Source organism: Bufo gargarizans, chromosome 4, assembly GCF_014858855.1.
Source record: "Bufo gargarizans isolate SCDJY-AF-19 chromosome 4, ASM1485885v1, whole genome shotgun sequence".
Lineage (NCBI taxonomy): Eukaryota > Metazoa > Chordata > Amphibia > Anura > Bufonidae > Bufo > Bufo gargarizans.
Genome location: NC_058083.1, coordinates 453,356,836 through 453,384,576, shown reverse-complemented (window position 1 = coordinate 453,384,576; position 27,741 = coordinate 453,356,836). Strand labels below are relative to the sequence as shown.

The following is a 27,741-nucleotide window of genomic DNA, read 5'->3' as shown; positions in this document are numbered from 1 at the left end:
CCCATTGTACTGCTGGAATACATGATGTGAGGGACCCCAGGATAGACATTCCTTTTCTCATTGTGATCACCAGGTTTCTGATCAGATGTCTGAACATTTCCTGGATAAGAAACACTTTTTTTCTGTGGTAAAAAACAACTCTGGCAAGATGAATCTAATATCAATCCCAAAAAGCACTGTCTTCTGGTGGGATGTGGTCTTGATTTTTCCAGATTTAATCTCTTCAAGTTTATTATTGTCCTGAAAGAACCATCAGTTTTTTTTCCCCACTAGAAACAGGGGAGAGTAAAACCCCTCGCCTTCTTCCGCCTTTGCTACTGGGACTAAAACTGATTTTTCAACTAGTTTTAGTACCTCGCTTTCCATAGAAGAACTTCCTAGAGCCTGATCTTTTGTAGTTAACAAACTTACTGGAGGGGCCAGACTAATTTTAACCCGTTGAGAATGGTGTCTAGTATCCATGAATTTGAAGAAATCTGGGACCAGGCCGGGAAAAATATATTTTTTTAATCATTGCTGATCCTGTTTCTTTTAGTCTCCAAAGGACTGACTGAAAAAATAATTTCTACCTCTCCTTTGGTTCCGAAAACCTATCTTCTCTGGATTTCTAAATTACTTATAAAGGGGCGAAAGGAACGGTTAAACCTATTTTTAGAGGAGAATGAACTCCGAAACCCCGGAAAGTTTCTCTTTTTATCCGCTGCCTTATCTAACAAGTCATCCAATGTTGGCCCAAAAAGGTACACTTCTCACCGCATAGTTTGTTTTTTGACAGGAAATCTCCAACCCAATTCTTTAGCCAAAGGGCTCTCCGTGCAGAATTTGAAAAAGCGACGGATCTGGCCGCTAGTCTGACAGAATCAGCTGAGGCATCCGCCAGGAAGTCAGCTGCTTTATTTATCGTTGGCAAGGATGCTCAAATCTCTTCCCTTGGAGAGTCAGACTATAAGAGATCGGGCCGTACATGTAGAAGCTATACTTGGTCTGAAGGAAGTAGTAGATGCCTCCTATGCTCCCTTTAAAAAAGTATTGGCTTTTTTATCTAATGGGTCTTTCAATATACCCATATCGTCAAAGGGAAGAGCCATCTTTCTGGATACTTTAGAGATGGCTACATCTATCCTGGGCGCCTTATCCCATGTAGCACAATCTTCCTCTTTAAAGGGATATTTACGCTTGAGATATTTTGAGATGTAAACCTTCCTGTTAGTTTTTTTCCATACCCCTTTCATTAGGGCTGAAACATTTTTATGGACCAGGAAGGCGCTGTGGTGTCTGGATTCTAGCCCCCCAAACATAATATCCTGTATAGACCGGGGCTCTTCTGTCTCCTCAATGCCCATTGTTAAACGTACGACTTTCAGGAGTTTTTCTGTGTCTTCTATGGGGAAACATGGTCTACCACTAATTTCACCTTCTTCAGAGGAAGATCTGGATGAATCGTCAGAATGCCCATATAATTAGGGGTGTATCTCATCTTCATCAGAATCAGATGAAAAATGTTCCTGTGGAGTCTCATGGCGCCTTACTTTAGGATCTTTTTCACCCAAGACTTTAGACGATAGGGTAGAATTAACTTCCGATCTGACTAGTGCCTGAAAACATTTATAAAATCATGGCGATCCCTCAGCCACCGTTTTATCAATACAGCACTGACACATTTTCTTTTCCCATTCAGAAGACAACCCAGCTTTACAAAGAGCACATTCCTTATTCTTTCTCTTAGTCACCACCTTCTTAGGTTTTGTCTGCAACACATTAGTATGAGTGCATCAGCAGAGAGAAGCATAACATCACCCAGAAGACACTCACCCCCGTAGAGGTAACAAGGTTGGAGGGACTGCAGACTCCTCAGTGTGTTTGTCCTCCTCCATGCTTCTGTTCCTGGCCACCAGAGCGCTGCTTAGGTCGCCAACATGCAGCCCATTGCGCGCCCTACTCATAGGTGCTCTGTGATGACATCACACCCAATGCTGCGCGCCAAACCACGTGACTCCTCATGCTTTCTCGGCCTCACTCTCTGCCGGAAGCTCCTCCTCCCCCTGGGGTCCGGACGACCGTGCCTCTAGAGCATCAGCGATGCCGCCAGGCACTTCATGCTCCAGCACACAAAGCAATCCCTCAGGAGTTTTGCTGTGCCTCTGCCGATCCCTACTAGTGCACCTACTGATGCCGCATTACATTCCCAGGGACAGCAGGTATGTCTGAGGACAAGATCCAGCGCACCATTGGATCGACATAGGAGCACCACTAGAGGGAAGGAATCTAAAATAAAAACTGCAGGCTTCCCCAGAGACAGGAAACCACACTGAATTGGGAGGAGAGTGTCCACCCTTTTATTCTGCAGGTTTCCTGTCTGTTGGGGTGGATCCTCTCTCTCGCGGTGCTGTCATGGGTGAAGGGAAAAATGCAGGTGCTGCACTGATCACCACAGGTCCTACTCACAGCTGCTCTATGTCCGTGGAAGCTGCAGCCAGCCAGATCATTCAGATGAACGACTGTCCATATAACACAAGGGCAGCTTGTCCAGCAAAATGGATTGTGGATCACAAAGGGGGACTCCAAGTGAGAGACCCTCCTTTATAACATTTATGTGCCATAAGAGAGAATATGTACAAGCAAACAATGCTACAGCACTCTGAAAACATGGAATATATGAACTAATGCTATAGTCCCTAAATAAAAAGAATGGGATGTACTTAAATAGATTGTCATCAAAATTATTTGTGCCCATCCACCACAACAAGGTGACCTCTTTCCAGATGGGAACCTACTCTATATGATACCTACCTCTGTGCTTACCGGCCTCAAATTCAGGGAGAGCAGGCTACACATGTATGTGTCTGCTCTAAGAGAGCATACGGACAGGAAATGCTTTCATGAAACAACCCCTTTAAGCCACCCCTTCCCTATTGTTACCTAATTGTAAACTATAGTTATGCATTTATTTTATGTTTAAAGGGACACTTGCAAATATGCCCTATTAAAAGGGGTTTTCCAGCCCCATGAAATGTTTTACAGCTGATAACGGTATAACATAACACAAGGAGTAATGCTCACATTACCAATGTCCTGTTGCTCCTGTGTCATTGCTTCCCTTGTCCCCCATCAGTCTGTTTACCTGGCTCCGGTGATGTCTAGTTGTCGTGATATGGCTCTGCAGTGATCAGCGGTGTTGACATGTCTGCAGCATTCTCATGTTGACATGCCACGTCATTGCTAGCTGGCTGGAGACCACGGAAGCATTGACATCTCTTTTTTTTTATTTTATATTTTATACCATTATCAATTGGGCGTAAAAAAAAAAATCCCGGTGCTTCACAAGCCCTTTAAGTTATATTAAAGGAAGAGGAGGTAAATCACGCTCTAAAGCACTTGGCTGGCTGAATTGATTGGGCATTTTGGCAGGGAAGAAAAGGACATGGCAGCAGATCCTCAACGAGCTGATCAATGGGAAATTGTACTTTAATTACTAAGTAGCTCAAAAAATTTCAATTCTGCCTGTTACATTTCTAATGATAACATATATTTCTGTTTTAGTAGTAGAAGACAGGTTTTATATCCCACCATGAGATCATACCTGAGACACTAAGCGTTGGTTTTCACTCAGCCAGGTCTCCCTCATAGCTGCCTTGCGATCAAATCTTCGTGCAAGTTGTTCCAGTTTCTCCTGTCGGATTAGCTCATTTCGCAGTGCCAGTTCTCTCTCGTGTTCAGCTTTTTCCAGTCTTTCCCAGGCCTGGACAAATTGAATGAATGAAAATAACTTTTTACTGAGAGCTTAGGAAACGTATCTCTAATAAGTTAACCAAAGCAGCACTTCTCTAGGCTGTAGTAAGTGCCAATTCAGAGAGACAGAGGGTCATTCTCTGAAACTCGGCACATAATTCGACAAGATCAGGAATGAGGGATGTGTTATATATATATATATATATATATATATATAGCAATAGGGCAGCACAGGACTCAGTAGCAAGCAGTGTCAATATGATATATGTAAAAAAACTAAAATATGCCCTCAGAGGCCTAACCCCGGACAAGAAGTTCTTATTCTTCTCCACCCAAACCCCAAAGTGTAAGATGGTCCTTAAGTTTAACATTAAAAAATATAAAATGTAAAAGCACTTGAAGCAGCAAAAGCTGGTAAAGGGGCATGAAGTTATCATTTTAAACAACTGATCGGCGGGGAAAGGGTGGGGGGTCGGATCCTCACCGATCAGCTATTGATGAGCTATCCTGAGGTCATTAATATATAAATCCTCAAAATTGTTCTTATTTTTCGCTAATTACTACATTGCTACAATACTCACCTTGTTAATATCGGAGATGAGCTTGCCCTCTCTTGGCATGTACACTTTCTGGTTGTTGGCCCTCATCTTACTCTGAATGGTAAAGAGTAGCACTTCCAGGTTGCCTTTCTCTGTAAATCTATACACACACACGGGAGAAAGAAAAAATATATATGTTAGAAAAGATAAAACTGATTTACAAAGTCTGTTCCCTAAAGTGAATCTCCACCTTTTATCAACTGTTATGGTTAAAGAGGTTGTTTCGAAGTTATCCCCTGTCTACAGCCACCACCGATCCAGAGAAGAGGGATCTGGTTGTCCCGATCTGATCAAGTGGAAATTCGGGCATGCACCCGGCCTCTCCTTTCATTCTCATGGGACTGCCAGAGATAGCCTAGTACAGAGCACGTCTATTTCCGGGGGTCCCAAACAGAATGAATAGAGCAGTAGGGCGCATGCACAACTTGCTGCTCCATCAGATCAGGGGAATTTTACCCCTCTTAGGATTGATGGGGGTTCCAGTGGTTGGACCTTCACCCATCAGTTTGTTATCCCCTATTCTGTGAAGCAATGGTATAATCTTAGGGCTCTTTCACACTTGCGTTCTTCTTTTCCGGCATAGAGTTCCGTCGTCGGGGCTCTATGCCGGAACAATCCTGATCAGGATTATCCCCATGCATTCTGAATGGAGAGAAATCCGTTCAGGATGCATCAGGATGTCTTCAGTTCCGGACCGGAACGTTTTTTGGCCGGAGAAAATACCGCAGCATGCTGCGCTTTTTGCTCCGGCCAAAAATCCTGAACACTTGCTGCAAGGCCGGATCCGGAATTAATGCCCATTGAAAGGCATTAATCCGGATCCGGCCTTAAGCTAAATGTTGTTTCGGCGCATTACCGGATCCGACGTTTAGCTTTTTCTGAGTGGCTACCATGGCTGCCAGGATGCTAAAGTCCTGGCAGCCATGGTAAAGTGTAGTGGGGAGCGGGGGAGCAGTATACTTACCGTCCGTGCGGCTCCCGGGGCGCTTCAGAGTGAGGTCAGGGCGTCCCACGCGCATGGATGACGTGATCGCATGGACACGTCATCCATGAGCATGGGGCGCTCTGACGTCATTCTGAAGCGCCCCGGCAGCCGCACGGACGGTAAGTATACTGCTCCCCCGCTCCCCACTACTACTATGGCAACCAGGACTTTAATAGCGTCCTGGCTGCCATAGTAACACTGAACGCATTTTGAAGACTGATCCGTCTTCAAATGCTTTCAGTTCACTTGCGTTTTTCCGGATCCGGCGTGTAATTCCGGCAAATGGAGTACACGACGGATCCGGACAACGCAAGTGTGAAAGAGCCCTTATCCATATGCCACTACTTTATTAGATGCAAGTAGATTGGGGCTGCATTTCAGCAAGTGGAGTTGGGGATTTGGTCAAGATGAATGGTGTCCTCAATGTTATCAGGGAGGCGTCTGATTGGCTCCAAATTTATTCTGCATTAGGGAAATGACCCTACACATAAGAAAAATGTCATTAAGAACTATCTTCAGTGTAAAGAACAAGGAGTCCTGAAATTGATGATTTGGCCCTTACAGAGCCCAGACTTGAACATGTATGTGTCTTCTGATTTATACCCAACATGTACTGCTTTTCTGATTTATATCTAACATGTAAGGCTCTTCTGGTTTCTACCCAACATGTCTTTTTTTTCTCATTCATACATAAAATGTATGCTTTTTCTGACCTTCTTATAATTTATACATAACATTTACATTTCTTCTGATTTAGGCTGAAATTTTTTAGCAACGGAAAAGTTGACAATCCTCTGCTCTCAAACTATTGTTTTTGATGAAATGCAGAGTAAGTGTCAGGACAGGCAATTATTACCTTCTCCGATAATGGCTACATTTGCTTGCTCTTAGAACATCGCAGTTCAGTACACCTTACAAAAAGACACCGTATGTACAAGACTGCCTTCTTACTTTGGCGGTTTTTCCACTGTACGGTAGGTGTTGAATGCTTGAAGCTGCTGTTGCACGCCAACCAGTGAGTTAGCAAATTTCCGGTTGTTGAGGATGATTATGGTTTGCTCAATCCATTCAAGGAGGTCTGAGGCCAGGGACTCGTATTTTTCGATCATCTTCTCGGTCTCAATTGCATTATCAAGCACCTGAAAACACATAGAACATTGTTACTCAGAACAATCACACATTGAAAGCTACTCTTAATCCATAGTGGACATAAGAATGCCTTCCATAAAATTCTGCTTACATGTAATGCAAGGTCAAAATACAAGGCTAAAAGCCTGACGTATGCTGAAGACATAAATGTAAAAGCATAACATTAAAACTCATCTACCCTGCCACTATTATTGCTAGGGACCTCTACTGGAGTGATAAGGGCACTTATAATAAACTTACTACAGTGACAACCACTTTATAGGGAACCTGTCACATTGAGTATGGTGTCTGAGCTGCAGGCAGCAGGTTATAGAGCAGGAGGAGCTGAGCAGATTAATATATAGATTTATGAGACATGCAGTATATCTTGCAATTTAGATCTTGGCTCTTTCTACACTTCAGAGTCCAGTGGGCGGTCCTATCTCCTAGGACCGCCCACTGGCACAGGGATTTAACTACAGAAACTAGTTTTACTGAATCATTTCCCACAAAACTATATAATATCCTGAACTTGCTTGCATTCAAAACCATGCCACCGACAGACAAAACTGCATGTACAATGTGACAGGATCCCTTTAAAGGGGTAGCCATGATTTATTTCCCCCAGTAAGCGGGACCTGCGAAGAAAACTAAAGTAACCTGCTGCTCAGTTTTGGCTTCCTGGGACCCGAGTTGTCCTCACTGCAGTTTCAGGCCCTGCATGGACAGGGTCACATGCGCCACTGCAGCCAATGACTGGCCTCAGCGGTGACGTGTCCCCAAGCAACACATCACTGGTGGGTCAAATCCTGCTTGGGGAAAGTCACCACTGAGGCCAGTCATCGGCTGTAGTGGTGCACGTGACCCTGTCCATACAGGAAGTTTAAAAGGACAGGAAGTGCAGTGAAGTCAAGGTAAGTATAGTTTCATTCACAGGTCAGGCTGTGTATAGAATAAATGAACTGTGGCTGTTGCCACTACGTCCAGGAGAAGCGCTGGATTCTTCCCCAGAGGAACCCCAAAGAAATCAAAGTGATTAAGAGAAACTATTCATCTGACATAAAAATATCAAAGGAAAACAAAACTTCCAGTTTGGCAAACGGAGCACAAAAATCAACAATATGGAGCTGGCAGCTATAACAACAAACACCAAAGGTTAGAATAACAGGAAGAAGTCCGTGACAAACAGGAACAAACGCTTTGGCCATAAACTACTACGTCTGTCTTTTAAAGATTTGTCATATCTCCTGCCACGACCAATGTAGTAAATAATTGTATTCCCTATAAACTACGTCTGGGGCATCTTCACTTAAGGCTGTATTAGGGTCTATTCACACGTCCGTAGTGCATTGCTGATCCGCAATACACCCGGCTGGCACCCACATAGAAATGCCTATTCTTGTCCGTAATTGCGGACAAGAATAGGACATGCTCTATTTTTTTCCAGAGCTGCGGACCGGAAAATTAGGGCCGCGCGCCGGAAATGCTGATGCGGAGAGCACATAGTGTGCTCTCAGCATCCATTCAGTCCCCATAGAGAATGAATGGGTCCGCACCCGTTCCGCACAATTGCGGAACGGGTGCGGACAACACTAGCGGACGTGTGAATGGAGCCTTATACTGTAACAGCAGCGGTCTAATTCACTAACTAGCAAGTGATTGCCGTGAGGAAACTGTTCCCTCCCAACAATTGCTTGCTTAGCCGGCCTTCAGATAGACGTGTTGTGCGGTTCGTTAATCCTCCTGGAAATCTATTTATTAATAGACAACTGTTACTTCCTCCTGTCAAACGAGTGTGTCTCTACACAAACGGACACGACCAGCACTGATCGTATAATCTCAGAATGTACAGGACCACACTCCCCAAATGGTAACAACTATTTGTCAAATCAACCACTAAATTTCTCGTATGAATAACAGAGGAACAGCACAACGCAAAGATCCTTTAGCATTGTTATATTATAGGAAAGGGAAGTATATACTAAAACAGACACATTGGAGAGGTGACAGGTCCTCTTCAAGCAAAGGGCCTCATGCAAACTGCGGATCCATAAAAACACCGATATAGTCGATGAGCGTCCCGCGCACTTTCCTGTTTCACACGACTGTAAAGATGCCAATTCTTGCCCACAAAACAACAATGGCAGAACGGACATAGGGATGGACAGAACATGGTGTGCCGTCTACATTTTTTGTGATGCCACTGAAATGAAAGGGTCGGCGGGTCGGATGCGGACCTAAAATAGGGTTGTGTGCATGAGGCCTAACTAATACATACAACAGATATGAGTGATTAAAGTCTCCCCAAAAAGAAACAGGTTTGTTCAAGTGGCGATTAGAAATGTATTTACTGCTCATGTCCTCATGATGGGGGATATTTTATAATAATGTTAACCCAATAATTCAAAGGAGGGGAAATTAAAAACCAAGGAGTGACATTATCCCAGGGGGTTATGCAGGCCACATAAGCAATGCAGGAGTGGCATCTTCCTCGTAGGACTCCTGTATTTGGGGCACGATACCGCTGCACTAATCGTTAAACTTACTTTTCCAATACGCTTTCCTTCCACAGCCAGAGCCTTCATTTTTGAGAAGTAATGATAGTATGTGACAACATAAGTGATGATTGACTTTTCATCAGGATGATCAACACTAATATCTGGAAATATAAAAAAAAAAAAAAAAAAAAAAAAAAAAAACAATTTAAAACGGCCTCAGCTAACGCAATTATCTCATTTTGATTACCATTGATGACGGGTTTTGCATTAGAAGGAATGGGATTTGTATAAAGTCTGCGTCATCTCATCCTATGTAACACACATAGGCTTCTCTTACTGAGGATCAGCTCTGAGGGAGAGTAAGGCTGCTGTAGTATACTGTGGTTTTTCCGCACAAAACCGAGAGTAATCCGAAACATGTTTTACGACTATGGCTCCTATGCAGACCAGTCAGTCTCCATGGTTACAGACTACCCCGTTTTTATTTTCTGGCGGCATAATTTTTTAAAGCTTTAAATTTTCTATGCAAGATTGCGGGGGCAGCCATCTTGTGAGAGCTGTTCTTTACTGCATTTAGCGATATGCTTTACAGCAGCCACATGGGCAATAGACAACAGTCTGGAGGGGACTCAATGACCTGTAGGGGTGAGTGTTCTAGACATGCTCTAACTCCTGTGCAGAGGTCATTGGACAGGGAGGGAGTAGATTAACTGAGACTATTATCTATAGTAAATGGTGGACTCTGTAATATCCATCCATCTGTTACCTGTCATTGTAATCCTGCCTGTGATGATGAAATGATTGCTAAAAAGTAATCTCTACAGGACAGGACATCTTGACATAATATTAGGCTTAATGGCCAATGCAAAAAACTGCAGTATTTTTTATTTTTATTTTTTACACAGTGACATGGAAAATACCCCAAATTCTAAAATATGATTAACACTAAAACTTGTTTTAAGCAATAGGTCATTTGCTGATGGCATAGTCCCAGCTTGTATTCATCACTGTGCTCACCTTCTGGGTCCAGAAGCTTTGTGAGCCCAAGGTGCTGCTCGGCAAGGTTGAAGGCATTCTGGAGATTGTAGTGTGCGTTTGACTTCTTCAACTTGTCAAAATCAATCAGATCCGGCCTGTGTGGAGAACAGGTCATCACGTAAGTGAAGGCAAATCACAACTAAATATACTGAAAGAAAACATAAAGCACCATGACACCTTTCACAGGGTCAAGCCTGGCTGCTCACATCTGACCCAGACACCATCAATCTGTATATTCTCTTCTCCCAAGGCCATGATGGTGGGCTTACTAGGAAAGTGCAATTTCTTATTAAGGAAAATAAACAACCAAGCTAGAGCACAATACAAAAAATCATGGCAAAAAAAACACACAAAATGCATGTACAAGAAAAAAAAATACAAGAAAAATAAGGCAAAAGCCACATTTTCCAGAGTATCAAATTCATTACAAGCTGATTTCCTGAAAATCAGCTTCTCCTCGAGACTGTTTTCCTAGGACCCTCAACAAGTGGTTTAAATTATAAAGACCATGGTGGTAAAATGACGTCCTACTGGAGATAAATAACAAGAATGAATAGCATACAGAATAGTGGGATAACGGATATTTCCTGGCACATAATGAATGTCTGTCTCTAAAGGCCTTTAACCCTGACAAAAAGCTCAATTGCCTACAGATATACTGACTGGAGGAACCAATTAGGAAAATTCCTCTTTGGTTTCAGTGTAAAGACCAGAACTCCCAGCGTACCGCACTTATGAACTTAGCACTTCCCTGATCCATTTAAAATTACTGCTAACTATTCCACAAAACGTGAATCATTTATTTTGCCATAATTTCCCTAATTTCTCCAGAACTTTTTTTTTTTTTTTTTTTTTTTTTTTTTAAATACGGGGCACACCTCGCTGGTATATGCATTCCTGCATGTGATTTAGCACTGTTTAGGTCTCCGATGCTGCATTTTTCCATGTAATTAGAATAATACTTCATCTAACTTTATGTAAATGACAGTCCTGTCTGGACAACCAACTTATATTTTTTTTTATCGTAGTGGCATTTTTAATGCTCAACAGTGGCCCTTTAGGGCCTAGTTTCTCGGCCTTGGATATAGGGGCATCAAGGTGGCACAGTGACTAAACTGCTGCCTTGCTTGTTAAGGAGCTTTACAGAATAATACATTTTTTATTTATTATATAAAAGTGGACTATAACGAAAATTTTAGTAAAGGGCATCGACAACCCATGTAAGCAAACGCGCAAGACTATATGCATCTACGGTAAAAGATGAAGATCACTCCACAAACAGCCAGACATGACTGTCACACACAGGTCTGGCGTCTAGACCACAGTAGGTTCCATAAATAAGTGTAGATGCGGCAGACCAAGACCACGGTGTATAATTTATATCTTGTCTGGATTTTTCGTGAGGGAATCTTGATAGACCGTAAAGCTAAGTGCAACCATGTAGAAAGACATTTGGAGACAAGGCAGAATTTTGTCACTACAATACAAGATAATGGTGTGGTCTAGAAGAACAACACGTGGATATAAAAACAAATAAGAATATAAACTGAGATAGATAGAGATATATATATATATATATTTTTTTTTTTATAAGAAGGCTCTACAACAGTGAAGTAAATATTCTTGTAATTTGGTGCATGTTGTGTAGATTGGCCCATCTGGGACATTGATGGCATATTGATGCAATATGCCATCAATATCAAATAGGTGCAGGTGCAAATTCTGGACTCGATCCTATTGTCAGAACAGGGCCCCAAAGCGAGTGCACTCGGCTGTTTTCGAAAGTCTCATGGCAGTGAATGGCGAGCGCACCGCAGTCACTCTCCGTTCACCTCTATGGGACTACTGGTGCTCAGCTATTTTCGGAACTCCCACACAGTGGTGAATGGAGGGTGGCCAGACGTGTTGTCTGTTCACTTTGGGGGCCCCATTGTGGAGATAGGAGAATGTCCCACAGATGGCATGTCCTAGCCATATGCCTCCAATGTCCCAGATAGGCCAACTCTTTTAGCTAAAAATGATGTGCGTAACTTAACAGGGGTCAGAAGAATGAGCCGTTTCCTTCTCTTTAGAACTGTCAAATACCTTTGGTGCTCTTACCTGTGTTTATGAATGAGTGCATTGAACGCCATCCCATCTCTCCAGCTGGTTGTAAAGTTATGTATGTTCACATTCGGATATCTGAAACACAAGCATATCGATAGGATTAAGATTCCAAATATAATGATATCATATAATCTACAGTAAAGATCGTGTCACTGCTCCATTCACGAGGAGCTATAAAAGGGGCTGTTTGAAGATTTCCCCTATCCATTGGTCAGACCAGTGGGGATTATACCACTGGGACCCTCACTAGAATAGGGGTCCCGTGTCCCCTGTAGTCACAGATAAGCAGTTGAGCATATGCACTGCTGCGCCATTTACCTCCAAGGACCTGTTCTAAAGACGTCAAGTACAGCACTCTGCAATGTACGACCTCCTCGATCAGACATTTATCTTCTGTGCTACGGACGGGGTAAGTTTAATACCTGGCACAAATCCTTTTAGACACTGGGGTCTTCTGTATGTGTAGCTATCCATATGCATGTTTGGCCAACAGCTATTGCAGCCATCTCCCCCATACACACCTTGTTAAAGGGGTAATCCCATGACTAATGTAAAAAAAAAAAAAAAAAAAAAAATCAACCTTCATATAGTACATGACAACCTCATTCTAAGAGAGCCACAACCAGCCCTGTACCTCACATGGATCCAGAGATCTCCCCGTTCATTGATCTGCTAGAGATATATGAAACTGAAAGCTTAAGGGGAGTATTTTCTGCTGCCGCTAACAGGGCGTGTCCATGCTCATCCTATCACAGCTCAGGAGGCAGTTTAAGGATGAAACTGAGCACGTGCGCCATCTCAGTGAGCCGGACAAAGAAATGAGGAAAAAAAAAAAAAACTAACTACAGGTGGCGCTATACACATACATTTTATTGAATAACTCAGTGGCCATGCAAAAATTTTATTTACATGCAATTAAGTATTTAGATGCAGGTGCTGGATTGAAAAAACTGTAGAATATTTTTAAGATGGAGAGAAAAGTAAGGCCGCATTCACTTCTCCATTTAGGAGATCCAGCTGCCTTATTCAGCGCAAATTCCGGCTGTCGGACAGACAAAATTTATGCCGAAAATTGGCAGGATCACTGCCGGACCTCATTGCAGTCAATGGGGATACGGCAACGCCTAAATGGAGATGTGAACGTGACGTAAGCTGCCACTAGACACTTCTCCATCCAAGATGCCATATCCTTCCTTCCCCTGACATCTGTCGGGGGACAGCCTGTCCTGCAGATATTCTGCATATTAGAGTATAGGCATCCCTGTCATCACTGCTTTTACAGGGGGCGATGCCAGGGCATAACTGATATGTAAACCAACTGCAGTGTCAATCAAATATAGGGTCTCAGAATACAATATTTTCTTATTTAATGATGGTAGCAGACAAAGAGATTGTCTTGACTATGTGAACAGACATTGCAAAATGTTCTGCGGAGGCCCAGCAATAGGAATTTCTATAGAAATCAATGAAAAACAGTCCAAAAAGAGATTAGTCAATTTCTAGGCTAGGTTACCTGGCCTGCTACCAAGGCAATGCAGTGCTACTCCTCATATGCTGTATGAATATCTAAATCTCTCCGTAAGACAGGATGCATGTGAAAGCGATAGGCCCAACGCGTCCTCGCACACTGGATTAGTAAGTAAACCCATTTAATGTATGCATATTTCCTCACACATCCCCGCAATCCCGGTCCTTCTGACACAGAATACCGTCATTTATGTGCACGGCGGTAATCCAGTTAGACAGGACATGTTTCTAGCCAGCGCAATTGTTTTTGTGAAAACGTTAAACTGTAAGAAGATCTTTTGAGGTAATCTTTTAATCTCCACTCACCCAGCTGTCTTCATCTGGCACCATAAAAGCAGCGCATCCTTAGCAGATTTCTTCTCCTTATTGTCCTCTGTTTCTACACTGATATCTTGGATCTAGCAGAGACAAAGGGCATTCAGTAAGAAGAGGTGGGTACATGGCCGTCAGGTGGCACGCTTCTAACCAGATGTGTGATCTAGAAATTCCAGGCTGGCAAATAACACACAATTCACCACGGTAACATCTGGTCCATGGGGTAATAAGTACAGATATCACATAGTATAATATTAAATATTAACGGATCACCAGTAATTAGCAGATGCTTAAAGGCTTATTCCCATCGTATAAAGTGATGGGACATTGCTAAGACACTCCACTTTAATATCTGTGTGGGACCACCCCAGGGTTGCCAACCAGATTTTTTTTCTTTATTCTGAAAAACGTATCCAAAAATCACGGACAGCCAACACATTTTACAGACAAAGTGAAGAACCATAATGAATAAATCAAGATCAAGGGTTTGTCCAAGACTGCAACAACATGGCAACATTCTTTTAAAAATGGCGCCACATCTGTCCACAGACTGTTTGTGGTATTACAGCTCAGCCCTCTTCAATTAAATGGAACTGAGCTGCAATACCAGACGACCCATCGACAGGTATGGCGCTGTTTTTGGAAGAGAGCTTCCATGATTTTTTTCTAATCCTGGAAAACCCCGTTATAATACAAGCCTATAGCTTTACCAGTATTTACTGGGAACTGCAAAAATAATGATTTCCACCAAAATAGTTTGCTTAGGTAGAAGTGGCTTGAAAAAAAAAAAAAATATTATTAATACAAAATAGTTGCTTATTTTTACAGATTTCAAGAATTTGGGCCCAACCTCTGGGACCCCACTGACACAGAGAATGAAGAGGACACAGTGAATAGGATCAAGGACACAAGTGAATGGGATCGGCTGCTGATTCCTCCACAGCCAGGTGGCCGGGAGCCTCACTCTGCAGATAAAAAGGCTATACTAGCTTTGCATATCCTTCATTCATAGGATTGGTTGGGGTTCTAGAGGCTGGACTTCCATTGATCATAAAGTGATGGCATGGCATATCCTACTGGTATGTTATCACTTTATAAGACGGGGAAATCCTTCCGATTCAGTCCTAGTCATCACTAATAAGCAATATATGAACCTAACAGTATTATAGTATGTGTATGAAGATGATGCACCATGGTCTACTGCTCTGACTAAGGGTGGTTGTCCACCAGAAAAACATAAACAAAATTGATTTACATTTCTTCTATGTGTTTTAAGACTAAATATAGCAAGATGGATTTTATCCGAGTACTGAGCAAACTTCTATTTTCCATGGTCTACTCTACCTGGAATCTGAGAATGATGGTCCATATGAGTCCAAGGGTCAGTCTGTGGTTTCCATCGACAATATCATGAGATCCCATGTTCTCTAGATGGACTCTTTGTTCTTTCAAGAACTGCAGAGCTTTATCAACATTCTCCAGACAATGGATGCGCATTCTTCCCTTGGTGGGCTTGGGCTGTGAAAATAATGCCAGGGACATTGTAATATAAGAAGTGGGCATGAGATCAACAAATTTACATGAAGACATAAGGAAAAATACAAAACGATGAATCAGTCAAGTGTAAAAGCTATAGGATATGTGTGGCTGTGTTATGAAACTGATCTGTAAGCCACCTTGGAAACCTTCCAGTTATGAGTGGATTTTCAGGTGTACGATAATTATCCCCCAGCCAAGACTAATACCAGGAGATGAGCAGACCTGGCTTTCCCACTTATTGCAGGTCACGGCACAACACTGATAATTGCACAAAATAGAAAAAAAAGAAGATTTTTTTTGTTAAGCACTAGTCACAAACTATAGGACTTATTAAAAAGTGACTCTGTGCAACAATTGGACAACCATTCTTTGACAGCCACAGCTTAAGCTGGCCATAGATGACGATTGATAAAGGGGGAAAAACCGCTGAAGGCCCCTGAGACCCCTGCAATAAGCAGTACAAAATACATGCCACTGTATTTGGGTGAACAAAGGTGGGACCACAACACACCAGAAAGCACAGTGGTCCTTTTATTAAAGAAGACCTTTCACCACTCCTAACATGCCTTTTTTATTAGCTTCATTCTAGAGCATCTATTCTTATGGCTCTATGTTGTGCCATTCCTTTATTATTTCTACTAGAAGTCATTAATGAATTGCTAGTAGTCTGCAGTAAGGGTACAGAGGGGAGGTAACCAGTTGGGGGTTGTACCTGCACAGACTCTCTCTATCCAATAAGTGCTGCCATATTCAGACTTTGCAGGGACCCCCCCCCCCCCCCAACTAGTTACCTCCCCTCTGTACCCTTACTGCAGACTGCTAGCAATTCATTCATAACTTCTAGTAGAAATAATACAGAAAGGGCACAACATAGAGTCTTAGGCTACATGCACATTGTTTCTGTGTCCGTTCAGTTTTTTTTGCGGATAGGATGCCGACCCATTCATTTCACGGTGTGCTGTCTTCATCAGTATGCCCGTTCCGTAGCCCCGCAAAAAAATAAATAAAAATAGAACATGTCCTATTCTTGTCCGTTTTAGGCATTGTTACAATGAATCCGCAAAAAAAAAAAAAAAAAAAACGCATAACACATACGGTCATGTGCATGTAGCCTTAAGAATAGATGCTCCAGAATTGTTATTACATGGGGAATGCAAGTAGCTATTAAAACAGACATGTCAGGAGTAGTAAAAAGGTCCTCTTTAAGCTGAACGGCGGGGATCTCAAAGATCCCAAATCCCAAACAGCCATCATTCTACGATCTGTGAAGGTTCAAAATCTTTGACTCCCATGAATTTGAATGAAGAGGCTGCCATCTTAACTCACAAGTCCGGCGATGCACAGGTAAGCCCTTACCTGTGCCGCAAGCCAGTCCGAAATCAAATGCGGTCACCGGGAGCAGGCAGTTCAGAGTACAGCTCGATGAAGGCCCCCGGCGGCTGTTCTCAGAACTGCCTGCTCCCGGTGACCGCATTTGTTTCAGACCAGCTTGCGGCACAGGCACAAGCACAGGTGAGGGCTTAGGGCTCTTTCACACCTGCGTTCTTGTCTTCCGGCATAGAGTTCCGTCGTCGGGGCTCTATGCCGGAAGAATCCTGATCAGTTTTATCCTAATGCATTCTGAATGGAGAGAAATCCGTTCAGGATGCATCAGGATGTCTTCAGTTCAGGACCGGAACGTTTTTTGGCCGGAGAAAATACTGCAGCATGCTGCGCTTTTTGCTCTGGGCAAAAATCCTGAAGACTTGCCGCAAGGCCGGATCCGGAATACATGCCCATTGAAAGGCATTGATCCGGATCCGGCCTTAAGCTAAACGTCGTTTCGGCGGATTGCCGGATCCGACGTTTAGCTTTTTCTGAATGGTTACCATGGCTGCCGGGACGCTAAAGTCCTGGCAGCCATGGTAAAGTGTAGTGGGGAGCAGTATACTTACCGTCAGGGCGCCCCACGCGCATGGATGACGTGATCGCATGGCACGTCATCCATGCGCATGGGGCGCTCTGACATCATTCTGGAGCGCCCCGGGAGCCGCACGGACTGTAAGTATACCGCTCCCCACTACTACTATGGCAACCAGGACTTTAATAGCGTCCTGGCTGCCATAGTAACACTGAACGCATTTTGAAGACGGATCCGTGTTCAAATGCTTTCAGTTCACTTGCGTTTTTCCGGATCCGGCGTGTAATTCCGGCAAGTGGAGTACACGCCGGATCCGGACAACGCAAGTGTGAAAGAGGCCTTATCTGTGCATCGCCGGACTTGTGAGTTAGGATGGCAGCCCGCATGTGTTCGCGGGCGAACACGGCGAACTGGCCATCATTGCAGAGCAGCACCCCTGGGTCACTTGAATAGCTCAGCTGCAGTTTCCTGCACAGCGAGTGGACCATCATGGTGGCCACTTCATTCTGATATCCAAGTCAAATTCCCTCACTTCACAAGATGAGAATACCCCTTTAAAAACTAGTAAAACAGATTTCTCTGATAATATGGCTTTAGAATCAATGTTTGTGCAGCACTCCCCCTTTCCTGGAATGTTTAATAAAAAGAGCTCCTAATTTTTTAGCATCCACTGACCATTTAGCTAACTTATTTTCTAGCGTTAGTCAGAAACCTCTTGCAGTACCGGCTTCCATAGTGCGCTTTCCAAACATGTTGAGATGATGAATAGCGTATGCATTGTGTAGACATGTTCCATATCCACTGATAATAGGGCTATCTTTCACAATGCTTTCATGTTGTACAGTGATTCAGGCAAATATCTCACAAGATTACTGGGTGTAGGAGCTAACCCTATCTTTTAGGAGGACATGAACCTTTTCCACTGCTGAGCTAATGGGCAATGTCTTAGTGAGCAAATTTGTAGAAACTGAGGTTCTGTGTAAAGATGATCATGTGTCTCTAGAGCTGCACATTATCTAGAAATACCAGGGCCATAATGGTTGTTTGTTAGTATACAATGGACAAAGCTGCTTTCATTCAGAGCTCGTAATGACCATTCAAACCATATATTACAGAATGAGGCTTATTTTAGAAGATCTGCAGACCTAAATTATGCCAGACTATTGAAATGTTGCTGTAACATGAATAAACTGAAATGAATGGTATGGATCTACCATGGTGATGATACTTGGTAATGAATGGTAAGGATCTACTATGGTGATGATACTTGGTAATGAATGGAAGGGATCTACTATGGTGATGATACTTGGTAATGAATGGTAGGGATCTACTATGGTGATGATACTTGGTAATGAATGGTAGGGATCTACTATGGTGATGATACTTGGTAATGAATGGTAAAGATCTACTATGGTGATTATACTTGGTAAGGGATTTTTTACATGGCCCAATCATTGTCCAGTGAAAATATGGTATTGATCAGCCGACAAATGAGCAAACCTTAAAAATGCTGGCTTGCTGGCCACATTTAAACATGGGGTGTGCAGCCAACATAATGTATAGAGGATGAACAAAAGCCTATCGGCCTGTACAAAAGCGGTTTAAATGACTGTTTAGTTCAAGGGGGGGCCTGGATGTATCTCTGGAGTGTAATATTATTACAGGTTAGTTTTTAGATATCTGGAGAAGTAGTTGATCCAGGGAGTTATTGCTATTGGAGTTGGGACAATTGGCTTCCACCTCATGGGGTTTTTTGCCTTCTGGATAAACTTGCAGGATAACAGGCTGAACTGGATGGACAGATGTCTTTTTTCAGCCCTACAAACTATTATGTTATAGAGATTTGTTATGAGATTTGAGGCTCATTACAGCCTCAAATCTGGCCGTGCAAATGGACCCCATGATTTAAAACTGAAATATGGGGAAAAATGATAGGGTATAGGAGCTGCCAGGAATTCAGATTTCCTGCAAATGTCCTTCTGGAACTGCAGCAGAATACAGGGGTTCGCTTAAATCTTCCCCCCAGCAAATCCTAAAAATTATTCTGGGAGAAAGTTGGCAAATAGAAAATATTAGTCACTTTGGCTGTGTCAACCTTCTCGCTGCCAGTTTCTCCCAAAGATTACAGACGACCACTGTGGTCCCAGCAGCAGAACATTGTATTTTATTTGGTGTGCAATGATGTCATCCACAATGACACATGACCCCAGAAGACAGAGATAATAGGGCAGTATGGACATGATTGTCATGTCACTGGTTGGGGGATAGACATCGTAGTGGTGGCTGAGGGACTAGAGCAGAGAATACCAGGCATTGGAATTACTTATGTTCCAAAGTTTGTGATCACTGAAAAATTGTTTCTGCCAGACAGTGACGCATATCTTTTTTTTTTTTACCAATCTGTTTTGTTTTTTCTAATTGTAGATTTTTTTTTATATTCTACTTCCTGAACATGATCATGGGGGCAGTCATCTTGCTGTTAACTACATTTAGAGATATGCTTTCCAGCAGCCAAATGAACAACAGACACAATGGTCTGGAGGGGACCTCAGTGACTTCTATGGGAGAGTTTTCTGGGCATCATCTGTGACCTGTTCAGAGGGCATTGTATGAGGGAAGAATAGAGAAGCTGTGACAATCACCTATTGTGTATGGTGTATCCTGTGTTATCTATATATAGGTGATAACAGTCATTCTACTCCTACCTGTAAGAATAAGTGGATAACTACAGAAAAGTAATCTGAACAGACTAAGCGGAGCCTATTATTAGGCTTAGTGGTCAGTGCAAATACTGCAGAATAATGTGTTTAACGTGATTTAAACCATAGGTCATTTCTGATCACATGTCCCCTTTATTATTTTAGCCCCTTTGCTTGAAAACCCTTTTATCCTGCTGCATATGAACACAGTATTACATGAATAGAGCGATTTTTAGTCCAGTAGAAGAACACTTGCTTTTACATGTTATATGGGAAGTTTCTAGATGACAGATTGTAAATTGTGGCCTACTCATGTTTTACACATGGAGGGAAGACAGGAGGGCAGATAAAGAACTGCCTCTAGTAGAAAACATGTAGTAAAATGGGTAGCGAGAAACCTCCACACCTCAGATTCTTGAGTGCTAAGTAAGGGAAGGAAATGCATCTACAGATAGCCTCATGTGAACAGTGAAACACTGTGTAGAAACCTGCCATCTACAGTCATCTCTGGGTGAGGAGACCACTTACAAGTCTTTCTCCGGAGAGAACCTCCAGTAGTTTGATAAGCATCCGCCCATCTCGAAGGTCTGCGTACAGATCAGTAATTCTGCAGGAAACACGGGCCAGGTGGGAATTAACCCATTTTGTGAAGGTCTTCTTCTGGACAGCCTCACGTTCATCTAAAATACAGAAAATACAAAATGGAGGTCAATGGCTATTAAGGCTGAGCAAAGCTATATTCCTTGTAACTTCCAGACATCAATAACCCCATATGTGCAATATATATATATATATATATATATATATATATATATATATATATATATATATATATATATATATATATATATATATATATATATATATATATATATAATGGTGTCCATTGGGTTCAGCCGTGTATGCTCATCTCCCGGCAAAAATATTCACTTTGCCTGATCCTTCTCTCATCTTCTGTCGGGGGAGAGCTGGGAGCTCCCCAAAGACAATAGATTGTGGGTCGAACCCACTGTTCTCGTGTATGTGGGCCTTAAATTACATATATAATGAAAATAATGCATTTTTCACAAATAATTGAATTAACAACACATTTGAATCTAATTTTAACTTTAGCACTGCCTTAGATTGACCTTGGCTCTCTAATCAGTAAATTAAGATTTATGCATATTTGTGACATCCTCATTACCCTTTTTGTGTTTTTTTTTTATTTTTTATTTAGCTTAAGCTCTTTGCAAAAAAACAAAACAAAGAAAACCCCATTAAACTGGAAACCATTAAACTGCTGTTGACAGATCTCAATATGTGCACAATCATTTGCTCTCATACTGTGGCAAAAATAGGTGAACATAAAGCAGCCAGGGAAGGTTGGGTGAAGACCTCACTCTGGCAGCCATGTTTGTTGTCACTGAAAGACTTGTTATATGATAGGTTTAATAAGCTTTCAGCTGTAGCAACAAGTATATGTGAAGCTGAACCCACGGTGTAAAATTTTTGCAAACTAACATTTCTACAGTAAGGGATATACATTATTGCACCTTTAGAAAAAAACTGTATAAACTTGATAGGAATCCAATGTACGTCATATATAGGCACATCATACACACACACACACACACACACACACACACACACACACACACACACAGTTCTTAAATATCTCAGATCTGCTGCTCATCAAGAAAAGTTGATGCTCGGTTGCCTTCAAGTAATGTGTTGGCATTAAGAAACAGAAATCTACCCAATGAACTATAGTACAGTAACTCCATTGTGTTGACCGAGCAAGAAAACAAATGCCATAGCAAAGGAAATTCCTTCACTTCCTCCTCTGCTCAGAGTTCAAGGGGGAAGAGCACACGCTCCTTCCATGGGTGAGGTATTTGATGTGGAGGAAGGCAGAATGTCAACCATTCTCCAATAAATATCACAGTAATAACTCCAGATTCCTGCCCAGTTCTAGGATTTCCATCTCCAGGCATCTCGGCTTTATGAAATGACTAATAAAAATTAGAATAATCATGACTGGGATCAGGAGATGGCCTTGTCTCATCTCAAAGCCAACATATGCACTACTATAAAAACTACTACTATAAAAATCTTAACTATAAAGCTGGCCAGAGAAAACTGTGGGCAGAACAAGTTGGTCTGGCCAACTGCTATGTCTCCTGATGCCCCAATACACATGCACTTTCAACAGAGCATGCATGGTTAGAAAACCATTGCCAGACACTTCTGACAAGCAGCTCATCATCCCCAGGACAAAAAGATTGGGCACATTGAAATCCAACATGTACGACCCTTCTTTCCTCTCCCAACATCTACTGTTGGAAGGCCCCCATACACATTAGATGCTAGCCTGGGCCCATCCCACCAAAATCAGTGGGCTTTGCCGACATGCGTCTAATGTGCATAGTCAGATACTGTCTTTGAATGGTCCTATACTCTAACATTTTTAATTAGTTCTACCATTATCTTGAAGGCTGGGTGACTCTGTCCCGAAGTCCTCCTTACCCTAGGATAGCGCTGGCGGCTGTTAGCAACCCTGGTGGTAGTCACAACAGGGCGTTTAAGACTACCGTTTTCTTCTACGGGCAATATGGGTGGAAGTAGTAATTTAAGAGATGACATAAACCTTGGATAGCTGTTGGCTCAACTACCCCCTCCCCCAACACATAGCTTGGCCAGGCATGGAGTTGCTTTCAAGGTGGAGAGAGGAAAATGGTTGCATCTCCCATGGCAACAAATGATAAGCCACACTGAAATCCAACAGGTCCAATCCAGCAAATTTTGGGGGACCTCACAACATATTAGTCAGCCAGTCCTGAAAAAAGTAGAGAGTACAACCAACTTGCTATAATTGTAATTTGTATGAGCACCTAAAGGGGTCCTCCAATATCAGATTGGGCTGGATTTGACACCTCAGCGAACAACTGTTTGGAAGTAGCTCCAGCACTAGAACTACACAGCTCTGTCCACTGTTTATTGCTTTATAGCAATAAGTCGTCAATTGTTAAGTCATGGAGAACCGCCCTTTAAAAAAATCAATAGGCATCACCACAGTCAAACTATAAGATGACATTCACTAATGTTTGAAACATGTTTTCCCCTAAAGGTAAGAATGGAAATGAACATGCAAAGTAGAGCAGGAAACAGAAGAACATGTAGCGGTTGGACTGAAACTGCAGCATTTGACGGTTATCTTGCAGTAACATGAGGAAGGAAGCTGCCTGTAAGGAAGGCAATAAGGTCACACAACAACTCCGCCAAGGTCTGATTCCCTATTACTGGGATGCACAAGATCTACAAGAACAGCCTAGATCTAGACATCATATAACTAGACTACTAATGAGTAACCGCGGAGCATGCTCCTCAGCTTAGAGCAGAGAAATGTTACCCGTGTCAAAGGTCCTCAGATCTGATTCTATACAATCCTGCACTGATGACTGCGAAAAACTCTGAAAAGTTTTATGTTTTATCTGAAACATAAAACAGTCTAATTTTACACTGCATTTGTACAGTATGTGATACATTGTTCAACCACTGTAATTCTATTACAACACATGAGAATATGTTTTTTTTCTTACAGGTTTTCACCTTTTGCATCGCAGAAGGCGAATTCTGCATAAAAATCCACAGCAGAATATTTGTGAACTTGTGAGTCTTTCACATCTCCAGGAGGGAGATCTGGCAGGTTATTCTGGCACAGAGCAGCCTACTGGATCTCACAGGATCTGGAGTTTCCAGATTTTCTCTACTACATCATCGGATCCCAACCAACTATAATGAGGTCCGGATGTGATCCGACCGCTTTCAGGCATAAATGCCGGGTTTCGGCCGGACAAAAACCATTGCATGAAACCGGATAATGCTGCTGGATGTCCTTAGTAGAGATGTGAAGCCTTAGAACAGCAATCCCTCCTTAGGTCTCGTTCACGTCGTCGTTAAGGAGATCCGGCTGCCTGATCCAGCGCAAAATGCTGGCTGTTGGCCGGACAAAACTATTTTATGTCGGAAAGTGGCCGGATCACCACTGGACTTTATTACAGTCAATGGGGATCCAGCAGTGAAGTAGGGAATCCAACAATGGTGAATCCTGCGAGAGATCCTTGACAGAGATGTGAACGAAGCCTTAAGCCTATATTACACTGGCAGATTTTCAGCCAGGTGATCGCGATCCTCTGGCAGTCTAATACTGCCGCCAATTACCTGATGAACGAGCATCATGCAATCGTGATCTTTCAGCATGTTGAAAGATCAGGATTTGCTTTCGGCAAATAACTAGTCAGTATGGGACGAGGGATGGTATAGCAATCGCTCCTCTACATGCTGTGGAGGAGATCGCTGCATGTAATAGCAGCACTCTCCTCTGCTAGCGAGGAAAGCTTCCTTCCGGACAATCGCCTGAAGAATCGGCTGGTGTAATACAGCCTTAAGAGACATATGGCATACCCACAGGATAGAAGTGAATGGAGAGAGTTGTGGACATGGGCAGCCATCTCTCAATTCACTCTCCGCCTGGATGCAGCAACGACTGGCTGCCTCACAGGGTGGGATGATGGTCAGGTGACCCATGTTTTGGAGATAGGAGTGGGTCCCAGAGGTGGGACTCATATCTATCAGATGGAAAATAACAAAAGAAAATAAGACCCTTCTGCCAAACACCTGCCCCCTCTCCCCCTCCCACAGCTAGCATCTACTATCGGATGCCTGTCTACACGCACTGCCAGCTCTTCTGCGGAGCACGGAGATCAAACAGTGTCACCCGCTGCGTGCGGAGTCCATCGCCTAGCAACAGCACGATCAGTCTGATGTTTCTTTGATTTCTCGGTGCAACGACAATTCTTACAGGAACCTGAAGGACTCCATCATAAAAAATAAAAAATAAAGTTACCATGCTTCTAGATGACAGTTGCAAAGCAGATCTGTCCATTGAGAATACGTGCACAAATATTCAGAAATTTTACATATGTGACCACACGACATAGGAAATATACGGTATTTCTGAGGGATTATAACACTTGACAGGACCCTCATGTTACAGGAACATCAACCCCAACATGTCGTGCGCATTCCTAGGATTATGTACAAGCTGCGCATCTTGACCTCCGGGTCTGCTCAGAATGAAGTCACTTTTTTTTTTGTCAGAAACCAGAAATTTACTGGTTACCGTGGAAACTATGTGAAACGGCAAAACAAGAAAAGCACATGTGTGATATCTGCTGTCAGGAAGTCTATACATCATGTACAGGTCCTTCTCAAAAAATTAGCATATTGTGATAAAGTTCATTATTTTCTGTAATGTACTGATAAACATTAGACTTTCATATATTTTAGATTCATTACACACCAACTGAAGTAGTTCAAGCCTTTTATTGTTTTAATATTATTGATTTTGGCATACAGCTCATGAAAACCCAAATTTCCTATCTCAAAAAATTAGCATATTTCATCCGACCAATAAAAGAAAAGTGTTTTTAATACAAAAAAAGTCAACCTTTAAATAATTATGTTCAGTTATGCACTCAATACTTGGTCGGGAATCCTTTTGCAGAAATGACTGCTTCAATGCGGCGTGGCATGGAGGCAATCAGCCTGTGGCACTGCTGAGGTGTTATGGAGGCCCAGGATGCTTCGATAGTGGCCTTAAGCTCATCCAGAGTGTTGGGTCTTGCGTCTCTCAACTTTCTCTTCCCAATATCCCACAGATTCTCTATGGGGTTCAGGTCAGGAGAGTTGGCAGGCCAATTGAGCACAGTAATACCATGGTCAGTAAACCATTTACCAGTGGTTTTGGCACTGTGAGCAGGTGCCAGGTCGTGCTGAAAAATGAAATCTTCATTTCCATAAAGCTTTTCAGCAGATGGAAGCATGAAGTGCTCCAAAATCTCCTGATAGCTAGCTGCATTGACCCTGCCCTTGATAAAACACAGTGGACCAACACCAGCAGCTGACATGGCACCCCAGACCATCACTGACTGTGGGTACTTGACACTGGACTTCAGGCATTTTGGCATTTCCCTCTCCCCAGTCTTCCTCCAGACTCTGGCACCTTGATTTCCGAATGACATGCAACAGTCCAGTGCTGCTTCTCTGTAGCCCAGGTCAGGCGCTTCTGCCGCTGTTTCTGGTTCAAAAGTGGCTTGACCTGGGGAATGCGGCGCCTGTAGCCCATTTCCTGCACACGCCTGTACACGGTGGCTCTGGATGTTTCTACTCCAGACTCAGTCCACTGCTTTCGCAGGTCCCCCAAGGTCTGGAATCGGTCCTTCTCCACAATCTTCCTCAGGGTCCGGTCACCTCTTCTCGTTGTGCAGCGTTTTCTGCCACACTTTTTCCTTCCCACAGACTTCCCACTGAGGTGCCTTGATACAGCACTCTGGGAACAGCCTATTTCTTCAGAAATTTCTTTCTGTGTCTTACCCTCTTGCTTGAGGGTGTCAATGATGGCTTTCTGGACAGCAGTCAGGTCGGCAGTCTTACCCATGATTGCGGTTTTGAGTAATGAACCAGGCTGGGAGTTTTTAAAAGCCTCAGGAATCTTTTGCAGGTGTTTAGAGTTAATTAGTTGATTCAGATGATTAGGTTAATAGCTCGTTTAGAGAACCTTTTCATGATATGCTAATTTTTTGAGATAGGAATTTGGGGTTTTCATGAGCTGTATGCCAAAATCATCAATATTAAAACAATAAAAGGCTTGAACTACTTCAGTTGGTGTGTAATGAATCTAAAATATATGAAAGTCTAATGTTTATCAGTACATTACAGAAAATAATGAACTTTATCACAATATGCAAATTTTTTTAGAAGGACCTGTATAACATGTGCTGCATCTCCATTCACATGGGGTCAGGAAATGTTTGGCATGTCACCCGAACGTCAGAATACTTTCACAGAGGAGTAGCCACGTATGACGGTTAGTGTTAGTACCACTTATACGAGTCACATGCAATTTCCTGTGCTAGAAACTATCTAGATAAAATGATAAAACCCAGGCGCGTTGACGTTGAAGTATCGCACAGATGTCCATTTGCATCTGATAACCAGCCAGTAGAAGTCTGCACCTAATAAGTAGCCTATAAGACGGGTGGTCTCGTTACTTTTGGTCACAGAAACATAGGCCCTGATTTATCATACCTTCACTGCAGAATTCTGGCATCAAAAAGTCACAAAATAGGGCTTTTGCGACTTTTTTCGCGCTCGTTTTCGCAAAATGTATGCGATTGCGCAAAATTTTGAGACTCTTTGCATGTGTACACCACTCACTCCAGTATTGTATTATGCGTGGAAAAGTGGGCGTGGTGAGCTATGTTAATGAGTTTCACTCCAGATTCATCATTTAGACGTTTTTAAAAAGTCGCACTCCAGGAGGAGGGTGGAGTAGGAAAACTGGAGGAGCTTCTCTAGACAGATAGGTTTAAGGACAAGCCAAATTTATCAAACATGCAACATTAGATAAATGCGGCACAAAGTACTCCAACACAGACTGAAGAAAACGGACTTCAAATATTCTCCTAATGATAAATTCCCCCCCCATAGTGCTGAAAAAGGTCCATATGGACCGAAACGTGGCTACTACTGTAGAAATTCCATGTCTTGCCTGGAACTCGCTTGGATATTTGTTGAATGCGAGTAAAGATTCAATATCATCGAAACTCAAACTGCGTGACATGGAACCTTCCTC

General features: G+C 42.7%; 1 protein-coding gene across 2 annotated transcripts in view; it reads right to left on the bottom strand.

The window, feature by feature from the left end:
* Positions 1-27,741, bottom strand: part of SPTBN1 (spectrin beta, non-erythrocytic 1) — a 169,884-nt gene that overhangs the window by 51,031 nt on the left and 91,112 nt on the right. For both annotated transcript variants that reach the window (XM_044289548.1, XM_044289549.1), the window contains 9 exons: positions 20,592-20,743; positions 15,270-15,443; positions 13,917-14,008; positions 12,078-12,158; positions 9,957-10,072; positions 8,988-9,100; positions 6,265-6,452; positions 4,311-4,428; positions 3,581-3,739 (listed from right to left, as the gene is read on the bottom strand). In XM_044289548.1, coding sequence (XP_044145483.1) covers positions 3,581-3,739; positions 4,311-4,428; positions 6,265-6,452; positions 8,988-9,100; positions 9,957-10,072; positions 12,078-12,158; positions 13,917-14,008; positions 15,270-15,443; positions 20,592-20,743 — 1,193 coding nt within the window. The remainder of the gene's footprint in view (positions 1-3,580; positions 3,740-4,310; positions 4,429-6,264; positions 6,453-8,987; positions 9,101-9,956; positions 10,073-12,077; positions 12,159-13,916; positions 14,009-15,269; positions 15,444-20,591; positions 20,744-27,741) is intronic.